Source organism: Poecilia reticulata, chromosome 1 (genome assembly GCF_904066995.2).
Source record: "Poecilia reticulata chromosome 1, P_reticulata-male-v2, whole genome shotgun sequence".
In the NCBI taxonomy this organism is placed as follows: domain Eukaryota; kingdom Metazoa; phylum Chordata; class Actinopteri; order Cyprinodontiformes; family Poeciliidae; genus Poecilia; species Poecilia reticulata.
In genome coordinates, this window is record NC_088830.1 from 7,730,133 (window position 1) to 7,744,844 (window position 14,712).

The window sequence follows — 14,712 nt, forward strand, 5'->3', positions numbered from 1 at the left end:
GGAAGGGGGTGTTGAGTTGGGGTTTTTGGAATTCGGTCTGTGTTTGGTTTGGAAGCGAAGACCCCGTCTCTGGGCTCTCTGGAGGATAATGGAAAAGAGAGGGAGAAGAAAGAGAGGTTTATGGATGTGTGTGTATGTGTATATGCCCTCGCAGGTGGTCGGTACAAGCTGATGGAAGGGGTGCGGTGGGGTCTCTGAGTATCTCGAAACGTGCGCATTCGCTGAACCGCGTCGACACGCCGGCGTTCAGGTGCCGCAGCAAACAGATGGGAGTTGTGACCGTGTCAGAACGAGAGCGTGGAGACGCACAGAGGAGGTGAATAAGACATTCCTGAGACAGCGGAGGAGGACGAGGACGGGGAGGAGGAGGAAAAGGGGGATGCAGGGAGTCAGTGGTTAGTTGGTGGTTTGAAACTAAGAGGAGAAAAATGACTGCCGGGTCCAGGGTTGGGCCCAAAATTGTTACCACAACCAGCCAGAGAGCCAGGGGGAAGCAGAGGAAAACACAGTCAAAAAAGAAAAAAGAGTTATATAGGAGGAGAAGCGAAAAAGGGCCTCCTCCTCCTACAGGAGGGCCTGCAGACTCCGTCCTGTGCCGCAGGGGGAGAAAAAGAGGGGGAGCGGTGCTTTTATAGCTGGGCTGAACCCGCTGAACCCATCATGTACAAACAGCAGAGAAAGTATGGAAACAACAGAGGCCTGAAGGCCACAGTCACCCAGGGAGCTTCTAACAGGGGGGGTTCAGGTTAGGGACCAGGACTGGACACTCCAGAGCGATGACAACAGAGTGTCATTGTAGCCATTTTTAACTGATAAACTTCATTTTGTTTTGATTTTGTGTTAAAGTCTACCTTCTTCTGTCAGCGCATTTCTTTGCCTATTGTCTAATTTTCGGGACTACTTTTCTTCCTTCATATCCTTTTAGTACTTGTCGTGTCTTGCCAAAGTACACACAACGAGTGTATTTTATCTGACAATGTATTTTAGAATAGAGCAAGACAAAGTGGTACAGAATTGCAAAATGAAACAAAAAAAGACACATAGTTAGAATGTATTTAACGGACAAAAGTTTACAGCCCCATTTATCCTGACACCTCTAAATAAAACCTTGCACAACTCATTGCATCAGAAACCAGAAGTCAAAAAGGCACAACCCTATATATATATATATATCCATTAATCAAAAATTACTTAAAAGAATTTTGACTTGGTAATTTACTCCTTGAAATTGGGCCCCTGTCTCTTTAAGAAACTCCTGCTCTTTCTGAAACTCTGCCTTCAGGAAATCATCACAACATGGCTCCTCTATCAACCCTTTAACAATGTTTTTACCAGCCTTGAGCTGAGAAGTAGGTCATATAAAGATGTGCAGTTCCACCAGGCGTTGGCCAATTGGTGCTGGCTAGTCTGAAGGAGCAGAGTGGGGGTGTGACAGCCGACCCTACTGTCACACAGACCTGAATGGTAACTGTTTGTTTTGTTCATCCTTAATATTAATTTAGATATTAATTAGTGAATAGTTTAGATTTTTATTTTTGAAAATTTTCATTAACTTGACTTTTTAGTTAACTATTTGAAGTGCACGCATTTAGTTAACTTTATTTGTCAGTTCTTTATATTTTTGTTAAAAGCAACAAATTAATTTATTTGTTTTGAGTTACCAGTTTCCTTTGGAGCTGCTGGAGGGTCACAGAAGAGCTCCAGCTAATTGACATCCATATATGGCTGGCAAACCTCCTCAGCGGGCCATTCCATTTGTTTGCCAGGGGACGGGGAAATTTGGTTTTCTTTCATTTAATTTGACCAGTTCTTTAATGTCTCTTCTATTTGGTAGTTTCAGTCCAATGTTTGTTTAATTTAAAGATTTGGTGTTGTATTGATTAATATTTATTTAAGTTTTTGTATGTTTAATTACCCCTTGTGTGTCAGCTGTGGTCTGATCAGCCACTATTTAAGCTCCCCTCATGTCTTGTTTGTTAGGTCAGTTTTGTGCTTGAGTTCTTTGTGTTACTACCTGAGTTGGAGTTTGTTATGTTGACCTCAGTTTTTGGGCCCAGTTCTTCATTGTTTAATTATTTTTGAACTTTTTTGTAATAAATTAAGATTATTTTTGGATTCCATTCAGTGTCTCTCTGGCTGGTTTATGCAAGAACCCTCACATTTGGTGTCAGAAGTGGGATCTTACCAGCCAGGAGTACAAAGTTTCCCCCCCCCCCCCATTACCAACCCTGATGATTGAAACATGCAGCGTGGAGGAAGGAGTAAACGAGGCAATTTTGTGGAGTCTCAAGGAACAGCAGACCTTGATGAGCAGACTGATTGCACTGAAGCAGGAGCATCTGGAGGACATGTAGGCACTGAGGGTGAAGAGGTGAAAGAACCAACATATACAGATCTTGTTAATATTCTTCGTGCCCACATGAGCCAGCAGGAGGAACAAAATAGAACAATGAAAGAGGAAGCAGCCCGCCAAGATCAACGGTTCAGGTCTCTTCAACACCAATTCAGTCTTTTGCAATCAGAAGTGCAGGCCCAAACTTTTCCAACATCTGAACCTGCTAAGCTGGAAAACTCTGATCCAGAACCACAGGATAAAGATCTACTGCCAGGGGACCGCAAAGTCATCTCTTCAGGTCAGTTTCGTTCCTTCTTGGAACCTAAATTAGAAAAATTAACAGAAACTGATGACATTGAACATTTTTTAATTACTTTTGAGAGGATTGCAGTTTCATGTAACTGGCCAGAGAATGACTGGGTCTTCCGTCTGGTTCCATTGCTAACTGGAAAAGCCAGAAGCGCTTATGTGCATATGGACATTGATGAAGTGGATGATTATATATCTGTTAAGGAGGCAATTCTGAGGAAATATGACATTAACCCAGAAACCTATCGTCAGAGATTTCGTTCTACAGAAGTGGAGCCTGGAGAAACTCCCAAGGAGCTGTACGTAAGGTTAAAGGAGATGTATGAAAAGTGGATACAACCTAGAGGTAAAACAGTGAAAGCCATTGGTGAAGTTATTGTGTTGGAGCAATATCTACGTATGCTGTCTCCTGAGCTTCAGGTTTGGGTCCGGGAACATGATCCTCCAACAGCTTCCAAAGCGGCTTCACTGGCTGAGGTGTTTGTGGCTGCTAGACGGAAAGGACAACCATGGAGTTACTCTTCTTGGAAGGCATCTAAAGACACACGCAGAGCTGCACCTGTACAACACCACCAAAAGGGTGTATCTGCTGTGGGTAAGGCCTTCCTAAGGGAAACCCAGTCAGTAAGCACAACACCCAGGCAATACAATAAAGTGCCTGTTTGTTATTTGTGTGGTCAGGAAGGCCATACAAAACCTATGTGTCCAAAAAACCCTCCCAAACTCACTCAGCTGTGTGTTGTCCCATTTAAAAGTGACAATTGCATCAGTATTGGACAGTCTGTGAAACTGAGTGATGTGAAAGTTAATGGGAAAGGTGTGAAGGCCTTAATTGACACTGGGAGTGTTCAGACTCTGGTTGAAAGAGGGCTGGTTCCATCTAATATAATTTGCACATCTGACACAATCCCTATCCGATGTGTGCATGGTGATGAAAGGCCATACCCCACAGCGGATATTTATATTGAAGTGCAAGGACAATTATACCTACTGAATGTTGGTGTTGCAGAAAATCTCCCTTTTCCAGTAGTATTGGGTAGTGATTTACCTGTTTTGTTTGACTTGCTACATACACCACAGAACTGCAATGTAGTGACTCGTTCTCAAGCAAAACAGCCAGAAGAGTCTCCTCCAATTCTGAGTGTGCTGCCTTTTTATGATGTAGAGCTGGATGCGCAGCCCGGAAAATCTAGAAAATCATGTCGACAAAAGAGACAGGAAAAGTTTCTGCATACACCTGTTACATCTATAGAAGAGGTTCAGGATCTGCCACAAGGTTTTAAAGTGCCTTTAAATATGGCTCAAATCCAGCGTGATGACTCGAGTCTGGCGGCTCTTTTTCTGAAAGCCAAAGGACCTCCGAAAGGTGACCACAGAGATGGTGCTGAAGAGTTTGTTCTACAGAAAAATATCCTCTACCGCCAACAGGGGGCATTTAAGCAACTTGTGGTCCCTAAGGATGCAAGAGAGATGGTGCTTATTTTGGGCCACTCAGTTCCCTGGGCTGGCCACCTAGGGAGCCACAAGACCCTGGCTCGCATCAAACGCCATTTCTACTGGCCTGGATTACGGACTGATGTTGCACAGTTCTGTAGGACTTGCCCTCAGTGCCAATTAACCTCCAAAAAGTTCCCTTCCAGAGCACCACTGCAGCCTCTTCCCCTAATTGACACGCCTTTTGAGCGCTTGGGTATGGACATTGTAGGTCCACTTGAAAGAAGCAAATCTGGACACCGATATATGCTGGTGATTACAGACTATGCAACCAAGTACCCAGAAGTGTTCCCATTAAAGACGATTAAAGCAAGAGCTGTGGCTTTCTCCTTGGTGCAACTTTTTTCAAGGGTTGGATTTCCCTGCGAAATTGTGACGGATCAAGGCACTAACTTCATGTCTACTCTCCTAAAGCAGGTATATCAGCTGTTGGGGATTAAGGGTGTTAGAACTACCCCTTATCATCCACAGACGGACGGGCTCACGGAGAGATTCAACCAAACACTCAAGCAGATGCTGCGTAAGTTTGTGGATGAAACTGGCTCCAATTGGGATCAATGGTTGCCTTATCTCCTCTTCGCCTACAGAGAAGTACCACAGGCCTCCACCGGGTTCTCTCCTTTTGAACTGTTATATGGTCATGAGGTGAGGGGACCTCTGGCACTATTAAAGGAGACCTGGGCTGGAGAAGAGGGGAGGGAGGGGCCTGTTAATGTTATCTCCTATGTTATGCAGATGAGAGAGAGGCTACAAAAGATGACGGCTTTGGCCCAGCAGCACATGGCAGAAGCCCAAAAGTACCAGAAGGCTTGGTACGACAAGTCAGCCCGGCAAAGGACCTTTGTCCCAGGCCAGAAGGTTCTGGTTATGCTACCATCCAGTGAGAGCAAGCTGTTGGCCAAGTGGCAGGGGCCATTTGAGGTAGCAAGACAGCTTGGCCCTACCACCTACAAAGTTGTTAAATTGGAACAACCACATTCCACCAAAGTGCTGCATGTGAACCTCCTTAAGGAGTGGACAGAGCGACCTAAAATGGGGGCAGAAGTCATGCTGATTAGAGCTGTTGAAGAGGAAGAGGCTGTTGATGATCAGTTCCTGCCCTCATCAACACCAATGGAGCTTGACCTGAAACATCTGTCAAGTGAACAACAACTTCAGGTTAGAGCATTATGTAATCCTCAAATATTTAAAGAATATCCAGGTCGTACAGACATTCTTGAACACGAGATTGTGTTGAAAAGTGATGCTACAGTAAAACGTTTGAGCTACAGGATTCCTGAACGCCTTCTCGGCTCCCTGAAGAGAGAGATGGAGCTGATGCAATCTCTCGGGATTATTGAACCTTCAAAGAGTGAGTGGTGTAATCCTGTCGTCTTGGTGCCAAAGAAAGATGGAACGATGCGCTTCTGTATAGACTTTAGGTACCTTAATTCTGTGTCAAAGTTTGACTCCTACCCTACTCCTCGCATCGATGACATGGTCAGTAGATTGGGCAAAGCTAAGTACCTGACAACTATAGACTTGTGCAAAGGTTACTGGCAAGTACCCCTTTCTAAGCAGTCCAGGGAGTTGACGGCCTTTCGGACCCCTTGGGGACTTTTCCAGTTTACAGTTTTGCCCTTTGGATTGCATGGCGCACCCGCTACCTTCCAAAGACTCATGGATCAGGTACTGCGTGGATGTGATGACTATGCCTGTGCCTATCTCGATGACATTGTCATATATAGTAATTCATGGGAGGATCATCTTCAGCATTTACAAGAAATTTTGGGCCTCCTCCAAAGTGCAGGTTTGACCATTAACCCAGCAAAATGTGTTTTTGCACAATCTGAGACAGAGTACCTGGGTTTCATAATTGGAAATGGTGAACTCAAGCCACAGGTTCGCAAGATTCATGCTATTGAGTCCTGTCCATTGCCTCAAACCAAAAAGCAATTGAGATCGTTTCTAGGGATGGCAGGTTTCTATCACAGATTCATAAAAAACTTTTCAGCCAGAGCTGCCTTTCTGACAGATATGACTGGATCTAAATGTCCTAGTAAAGTCCAGTGGACAGAGAAGACAACTGCAGCATTCCATGACATTCAACAAGCTCTGGGTCAGAGTTCTGTCCTGAAGTGTCCTGACTTTGACAAAAGTTTTATTCTGCAAACAGATGCCTCAGAAAGGGGTATTGGAGCAGTCCTCCTGCAAGGTGATGAGGCTTTACAGCCTGTAGCTTTCATAAGCCGTAAGCTACACCCTAGAGAAGTCCGTTATTCTACGGTGGAAAAGGAAGCCCTCGCCATAAAATGGGCTCTGGACTCCCTGAAGTATTACCTGCTGGGAAGAGAGTTCATCCTCCAGACAGATCATAAAGCTCTCCAGTGGCTTCAGCGAATGAGGGACACAAATAGTCGCATTACAAGATGGTCTCTTGCTCTGCAACCCTTCCGCTTTACAGTCCAGCACATACCGGGTAAGCTGAATGTGACTGCAGACTACCTCTCTCGTTGGTGTGATGACCCTTCTGAAGGGAGGGGGAATGTGACAGCCGACCCTACTGTCACACAGACCTGAATGGTAACTGTTTGTTTTGTTCATCCTTAATATTAATTTAGATATTAATTAGTGAATAGTTTAGATTTTTATTTTTGAAAATTTTCATTAACTTGACTTTTTAGTTAACTATTTGAAGTGCACGCATTTAGTTAACTTTATTTGTCAGTTCTTTATATTTTTGTTAAAAGCAACAAATTAATTTATTTGTTTTGAGTTACCAGTTTCCTTTGGAGCTGCTGGAGGGTCACAGAAGAGCTCCAGCTAATTGACATCCATATATGGCTGGCAAACCTCCTCAGCGGGCCATTCCATTTGTTTGCCAGGGGACGGGGAAATTTGGTTTTCTTTCATTTAATTTGACCAGTTCTTTAATGTCTCTTCTATTTGGTAGTTTCAGTCCAATGTTTGTTTAATTTAAAGATTTGGTGTTGTATTGATTAATATTTATTTAAGTTTTTGTATGTTTAATTACCCCTTGTGTGTCAGCTGTGGTCTGATCAGCCACTATTTAAGCTCCCCTCATGTCTTGTTTGTTAGGTCAGTTTTGTGCTTGAGTTCTTTGTGTTACTACCTGAGTTGGAGTTTGTTATGTTGACCTCAGTTTTTGGGCCCAGTTCTTCATTGTTTAATTATTTTTGAACTTTTTTGTAATAAATTAAGATTATTTTTGGATTCCATTCAGTGTCTCTCTGGCTGGTTTATGCAAGAACCCTCACAGGGGGAGTCGCTGAAGCTCAGAAGCTTGGAAACTTTAGCTCAGAAGAGGGGCTTCGTCCTTGAAGGTGAATATCTCAACGGTTGCCATGGGAAACTAAAAGATTTCTCAAATAAGCATGACAGAATCAAAGCAGCACTCCAGGTATGTTTACGATGAGAGAATAACATTATAACATGGTGTAAAGTTAAAAAAAAGTTGATTTTACACATCATCACTTCAACAACACTGCTGCTTTTTTAGTTTATCTTTTTGTCTTCATGTAGATTTTGGAAGGGGTTTACTTAGGAAAAAATATTGCAAAATTCCTCACAAATATTCCTAAAGTAGCACCAAAAAAATCTTTGATTTTGATTGCAAAAAGTCACAACAACCAATCAAGAAATCCTGGAGGGACTGCTTAGAGAACAAACAGCCTCCTGAAAACCAAGCAGCAAACAAAACGGGGAGAAAGTTTAAAGCAGAAACAAATGCAAAAACCACTAAAAGAGACCTGGAAACTCTCAGGTGGAACAGCATGTTGACAAACCAGCTATTACCATGCTGTCCACAAAGCTGGCTTTCATAGAAGGGTGGTAAGAAGAAAAATATAACAAGTCCCATTTGAAGTTTGCTACAAGTCATGTTGGGGATACAGTTTGATCAGATTAGATAAAAAATTTCACCCCAAACACACCAGCCCCACCTCGTTCAACCACTGCTGTGGGAATGCTTCTCTGCAGCAGTGACAGGGAAATTGGTGCGAGACGATGGATGGAGCTAAATACTGTAAATAGAGCTGAGAGTGGCCTGGAGGTTCGCTGCCCAGCAGGGCAACAACCCCTAAACATACAGCTCCGGCTATAATGGAGTGGTTTACATCAAAGATCATTCTTGAATTCAGTCTCATTGAAACTCTTTGGCATACCTTGGAAACGTTGCTGTTCCAGAGTGCTTCCCTTCCGAGCCGAGATTTTTGAGACTTTTGAAAAGAAAAATGGGCCAAAGCTTTAGTTACTGGATGTACGATGCCGGTAGAGAAATACCCCAGGTAAGGGGTATTGCTGTAAAAAGTAGATTTCTAATGTGTAGCAAAAGTTTAAAGACCAAATTTTATCATTGGTCACATTAAATTTTGATCAAATATATTGAACTTTGTGGTTGCAACACGATGCAAAATGCAGAAAAAAAATTACTGATTGGCCCAGGATTTTGTCACATCTATAAAATTTATGTTCTGTCTTCTACAAAATTTCTTCCCTAAATCCTACATTCCTCTCTCTTTCTTCACTTTTGACTGACTTCCAAGCGCTTCTCTCTTCGTTCTGTCTTTTCCTCTATCTTGTTTTCTGCATTGACCTGACACTTCACGGACGCACAAAAACACACAGATCCCATATGTACCAAAAGAGGAGTGTTCCCCGCAGTTGGATAAGGGCGGTAAGACAGACAAATGGAGGAATGACAGGAAAGGAGATTGCTTGGCTCTGGTTCTTTAAGGAAAATTCACACAACTGTGTCTGGCCCAGCCATTAGAGAGCTACATGATGCAAGGAGGCTGCAACCTGCACATTTCTGGCTTTATAAGAATCGCCCCCACACAGCCAGCTTTGACCACCTTGTTGCAAAGTTTGGGGAATTCTGTGGTGCCGATTAACTCATAGGTCATTGCCAACAAACGCCCTGCCTTTTGGGAATAAGTGCGGATAAAATTCACATGTGCTATCCTCGAGGAGGTGTTAAAATTTTTAGGAGTGATGATGTCAAGATTGGGGAAGTCCGTGTTTGCCCATCCACCGACCATTATACATACATCAGATTCTACCGTTGAAGAAACACCTAAGATTGGGTTGGAACCTGAACAAAGGTGTTTACTTCCCAATTTACTTATAGTAAGCCTATTAATAACTTGGTAGCACAACTGTGTCCTTTCAATAAGCTTTTGAATCTAGTTAAATTTTATGTTTCCAGAAAATAAATTTCTGTGAAAAACTGTCAATGTGATTTCCCAAGGCGGACATCTTAAGGCGGCACCCTGTACCTGAACTCAGGGACAGGGTTCTGTCCCTGAGTTCAGGTACAGAACCCGCTTTCTGAACCGGACCCCCGCTCACCATCCATCAGCAATCTTGAACTAACAAGATGTACGTTTTAAAATAGCATGACAAAAAAGAAGTTTGTACGTTAAAGCCGAACGACATCATCAGTGCAGCCATTTTTTCAAGTCAAGACTCAGACTTGATGCAAGTCCAAGTCATATGACTCGAGTCCACACCTCTGATAATTAAGACCTGAAAAAGTCTGAATTCTTCTTATTATGTTCTTTTATATAAAATGCTAAAACTGAAATCTGTTATCGTTTCACAACTGCAATGCGGTTGCTATGGTGATTCCCACTTTTTCTGGGGAGCAGGGCAGATGGGTAGCATCATTCCTCTCACTAGAAACACAAGCAGAAGCACTGAGAAAAAAAAAATGTTTTTGACAATTCAGACATTGTATAAAAATGATAACTTACAGAAAAGTCCCAGAAAGGTAGCTTTTTATCAACACAGGTTTTTTGTTTTTTTTTCCCCAGATTAGGAAGACTGAGTATTACTGATATCTGAATCTCAGAAAAGGCTGTGTTATCAAATCTTTTCCAGTCATCTGAATGACAGTTTTCTCGGTTTTGTTTTACGCTTGAAGAGGAACAAAATAACCCTCATTCTATCCTGCTCTGAAACAACACCACTGGGCCGGGAATACAAGCTTGTGGAACTCCTTTTTTATGTCATTTTTATGGCAAGTATAAAATGTGAACAGCTGCAATTGTATCATTCCTAAAAGAATCTGAACGTTTGACACCGTTCTCCATAAAAAAAAATGTCTTTCTATATCACAAAACTGTACAAAATCAATTACAAAAACAACACAGAATGGGTTTTAACTTTTTTTTTTATCAACCTTTATTTATTTATTTTTACTTTTATGTCATCTTTTTTTAAAAGAATTAATTTTCAAGGTTATTTATATATATATATATATATATATATATATATATATATATATATATATATATATAGAGAGAGAGAGAGAGAGAGAGAGAGAGAGAGAGAGAGAGAGAGAGAGAGAGAGAGAGAGAGAGAGAATGAATTTCCAAAGTGAGTTTCATCTTTTAAACAAGTGTAGTGTAACTTTTAAACTTGATTTACATGTGTACATATTTAAGGAGAAGTGTCAAGTTGCCTATGCTTTTTTATTGATCGTGTTATTGAAAGAGTTTACCTTTTAGGAGCGCCTCCGTTGCTTTTGTAGTTTGTTAGGAGATGCTGTCGTTGTCTTCGAGAACAATAATAATAATAAAAAAAAGTCAAAATCAAGCCAGTTTGTGTGGCTCTCCTTGTAACATCTCCCAGTGATCTACCAGTTGCAAACCGGTTCTCTTTAAAGATTTTTTTTTTTAAATGTTAGAATTAGTGTCTCTGTAGCGAATAAAGTGGTCAGTTTTCAGGTAGGTAACAAAAAAACTTTGTCAAAGAAATAGTTTCTGTCAAAATTACACTGCTAAAAAATTAGAAGAAGAAGAAGAAACACGATTCAAAGGCAAACAAACACAAGAAAAACTGTCACTCGGGTTTGAGTGATGTAAATTTGAAGTCGTCCACAGATAATAAGGCGGAGGTTTTCCTGGAGGTGCATCGCCCAGTTGCGACGCTGGTCAACTGAAGCACAGAGGAGCGGGGAGCGGAGAACAGGCTGTCCGAGAGGAGGAGGCTGACAGAGGGCGGAGAAGAGGAGGAGACGCTCCCCCCGCCAGCTGCTCTGACTCTTGAGTGGGAGGCAATAATACATACCTTTAAGTTGCATAACGTCTCTCAATCCAAACGATTTGGAAGATGTTTAGAAAAATAGGTTTTTATTAAACTTAAACACTTCAATGCTCTAGATGTGAAAGGAACAATTCACACGACAAAGATGCATCCCAGACAGACTCCGTTTCTAACAGAAAGTCTGTAGTTCGGTATCCAAGTAATTGCTTCAGCGCGCGTTGCCACCCTCTAGTGGTCAAAGTACAACACTACACCAGAAAAACTTTATAAAAACAACTAGTTTTTTGGCCTGTCACAAAAAAAATAACATAAAATTGTCTTTACCTCTACTTTTAGTTTGTCTCAAGGTAAACTACTTTTTGCATAGAGCAGACTATTATTCAGTTAAATTGAAAAAGTTTCTGCTATGTATTTTTTGTCTTTTATTATTATTATTATTATTATTATTATTATTATTATTATTATTATTATTATTATTATTATTAATTCCAAAAACAGTGGCATTCATTTGGGGGGAAGGAGGGCTAACAAAAATTAATCTTCCTGTTGAAACTGTATAGGGATAAAAAAATAAAAAAACACACTCTGACAATAACTTTTCTTTTTGGCTGAAGTTGAAATCTTTACTAGGGTCTAACTATAATCATCCAATTTTAACAGAAATAAACACTTGACAGCAATACAGCCACTTTTCAGATTCATAGTATCTGGTTGTTCAGTCAAATCCACTCAGTTCTTAGATCTTTGCAATATTTTGCAAAATATACTGATGCCCCTGGTTGGCGAAGAATTTCTAACCTGCTGAAGGTTTCAATGAGCCCATCATGCAGAAGTGGAAATAACACAATGAATAATGTGGATGTTTGTACACACGTATGGAGATATACAAGGTAAACATTTCCCAAACACATAGCAAAGGAAACTCTCGACTGGTTTTAGAGTAAGACAAATAACTCTCCTGGATTGTTACAACTCAGTGGTTCCCACATCCACCTTATTTTGCAACCCACCGCCGTAACGGTTGCATGCATTACAACTTCTGCATAAATACTTGCGGCTTGTGCTCACACACTCATACATTTGTGCTGAAACAAGGAAACATTGTCGGACTTTAGCTGTTTGTTAAATTCAAGCTCAATTAAAAGGTTCCTCATGCAAACTCTGTTGTCTCCTAGTAGTCTTTAAGACACTTCAAAATTATTATCATCACTTTAGTTGTTTTGAGAAGTAGACGCTGATTGAACTCCGTAAAACAAGAATGAATCTTCTCCCAATTCATGTTCCAAAGTTGTGCTTACACTAGTGCTGTCAATCGGTTGAAATATTGAATCAGATTAATCAGATTGTTCAGGGGACATCTGACAGATAAGGAAGATTTTTTTTTATTTCCTATATTGGGTGCCCCTCCACTTTCTGATCCCCTGGGCAACTGCCATATGAAAAAGCACCACTGTGCTCACATTTTCAAAAACATGTTTTGTTGTCTCAAACCAAACATGTCTGAGTATTCTGTTTTCCAAGTTCTTAATTTCAGGAAGGTATAGAAAACTCCCTCTCTATTCATTTCCTATATGGACCTTGTGCAACAGTTGCTTGTCCTCATCCATTTGTCATTCGTTCTTTTTAAATTGAAAAGAGCAAAAACATGTAATTCTCTGCATTGGCTTTTAGAAGAACCACTAGTGTTCGGAGCAAAACTGGACGTCAGCGACAGCAGCGTGCCTGGACTGTCAGAGGTCTTGTCCAGATCCGGTACGGTGTTCCTGCAGCGTCTAGTGCAGGTAGCTGGCCCAGAGTTCTCTGGCGTCCTGGAGGTTGGCTTGCTGCTTGGGGTCCGGTCCGCCAGACTAGTAAAGCGCTTCCTGGAGCGACTGAAAGAACGGCTGAGGAGAGGCGGCTCCTGCAGCTACAAGCAACAAAAGAGTGCCTGCCTGACCCGAAGGACCCGTTTCCGGACGTGGTCTTAGATCCAGGTTTCGAGAAAGACAGTGGGCCCCTGCTGCAGAGTGACGTATCAGAAATGGACTTATGTAAAGCTAGTCCAAAGGCACTGTACAAATGCTGTGTTAAAATCGTGAACAGAAGGACTCTTAACGGAAGGCCAAGCTGTGTCTGGAGTGGCAAATTTGGAGAACTGAAACCACAGTGGAGGACTTTATACAAGCCTCCAATAAAAAAGAGGACAGGTGACCTACAATGGAGGATCCTTCATGGCACCATCGTTACGAACTCGTTTTTATCGGTTATCAGTCCTAGGGTTTTAAATGAGTGTCCGTTTTGCAGTTTGTCCGAGACTGTTATTCGCGTTTTTATGGATTGTACACGTTTGACTAGTCTTTTTAATTTTTTAACGAGATTTTTTAGCCTTTTTAGCGTGGTTTTTACTAATTCTATTTTTTTATGCCTTACAGTCGAGCGACGAGTTTTAAATCCCGCCTTTTAAATTATTTAATTGCAGAAGCAAAAATGTCTATTTATAAAACACGACGTGACAAGTTGCAGGATGGACCTCAGCTTGATGCCGTGGCTCTGTGGAAATGTAATGTCAAGGTCAGGTTAAGGTTGGAATTTTGCTTCCACAGAGCCACTGGAGATTTAAATAGCTTCTTGCAATTGTGGGGTTTCAAGAATGTATTGTGCAACGTTTCTGAAGAAAAAGAATTAGTATTTAACAAGCTGCTGATGTGAATATTTTTTTGTTGTTTTGTGAGTGTTGTTTTTTGTTTTTTCTGTTTGTGTATCTAATTGTGTAAAGTCTGTGTTTTTTGTAAGATAATTGTTAATAAATGTTTTGTTAAAAAAAATCATCTTCTTTTTTTTACCAGGGTGAGTTGTAGAAGTGTTGAAGTTTTTTTTTTTTTTTTTTGCTTGTCAGCAGACTAAGCCTGTATGTAGTAGGGTGTTCACTGTGTTCATCACAGAGACATCTTGGGGAATGAATCCGTGTCTGTGGAGGTTAGTTTTTACCAAAATCACACTTTGTATTTGCTTATGTCCAGAGTGTGTGGGGTCTGCAGAAATCTTACCTATCCTTTTCCTGACACAAGTCCTGTCAGCATTTTGAATATTAAGCACCTTCTCCTAACCCCACCATGTGGTCTCTTCTGTTTTGGCATCTGCTTGAAGGATTGTTGTAATTGTTGTATTTATTGGCAAATTTTGTGCAGTTTAGTCATTTTAACCGTGTTTGCATAACCTTTGCTTGTTATTAGCAAGACAAATTACTCATTGGTCAGGGACCACAGATGGAAAAATTTGCTCTTCGGCTAATTCTGGTGCATTTACAAAAATGTTAATTAACGTACATTGTCCCTACCGAATAAATTAAATACATTTTGTGAACCAAACCCCAAATGATTGTCTCTTGTTGTTGCTGCCCCTCAAGCTCTTTGACTTGGCATTCATTTATAATATTATGATAGCCATAACTTATACTCTTATTATAATCATAATGTGGGTTATTACAGACATTTTTCTGAAAAGAACCCAGGAATAATCTATTATTCTCATTATTTGATACCAAAGTT

General features: G+C 41.1%; 2 protein-coding genes across 2 annotated transcripts in view; one reads left to right on the forward strand and one right to left on the reverse strand.

The window, feature by feature from the left end:
* The window catches only part of LOC103475290 (zinc finger protein GLIS2-like), a 40,634-nt gene extending 29,483 nt beyond the window's left edge, over window positions 1-11,151 (reverse strand). The window contains exon 1 of the mRNA XM_008426841.3: window positions 10,641-11,151. The gene's annotated coding sequence lies outside the window, so the exon portion shown is untranslated. The remainder of the gene's footprint in view (window positions 1-10,640) is intronic.
* LOC145553652 (uncharacterized) lies at window positions 1,691-13,152 on the forward strand. Its single transcript, XM_081612418.1, has 4 exons — window positions 1,691-2,990; window positions 3,065-5,617; window positions 9,387-9,450; window positions 12,857-13,152. The coding sequence occupies exons 1-4, from the start codon at window positions 2,967-2,969 to the stop codon at window positions 13,150-13,152; spliced, it is 2,937 nt and encodes a 978-aa protein (XP_081468544.1). The 5' UTR covers window positions 1,691-2,966.
* Window positions 13,153-14,712: the final 1,560 nt, after the last annotated feature.

Excerpts from the sequence above, each read along its gene's own strand:
- LOC145553652 (XM_081612418.1), top strand. The coding sequence starts at position 2,967 with ATGAAAAGTGGATACAACCTAGAG. Across the intron at positions 2,991-3,064 it reads AAAGTGGATACAACCTAGAG|GTTTGGGTCCGGGAACATGA; the intron begins GTAAAACAGTGA and ends CCTGAGCTTCAG. Across the intron at positions 9,451-12,856 it reads GGTTCTGTCCCTGAGTTCAG|AAGAACCACTAGTGTTCGGA; the intron begins GTACAGAACCCG and ends ATTGGCTTTTAG.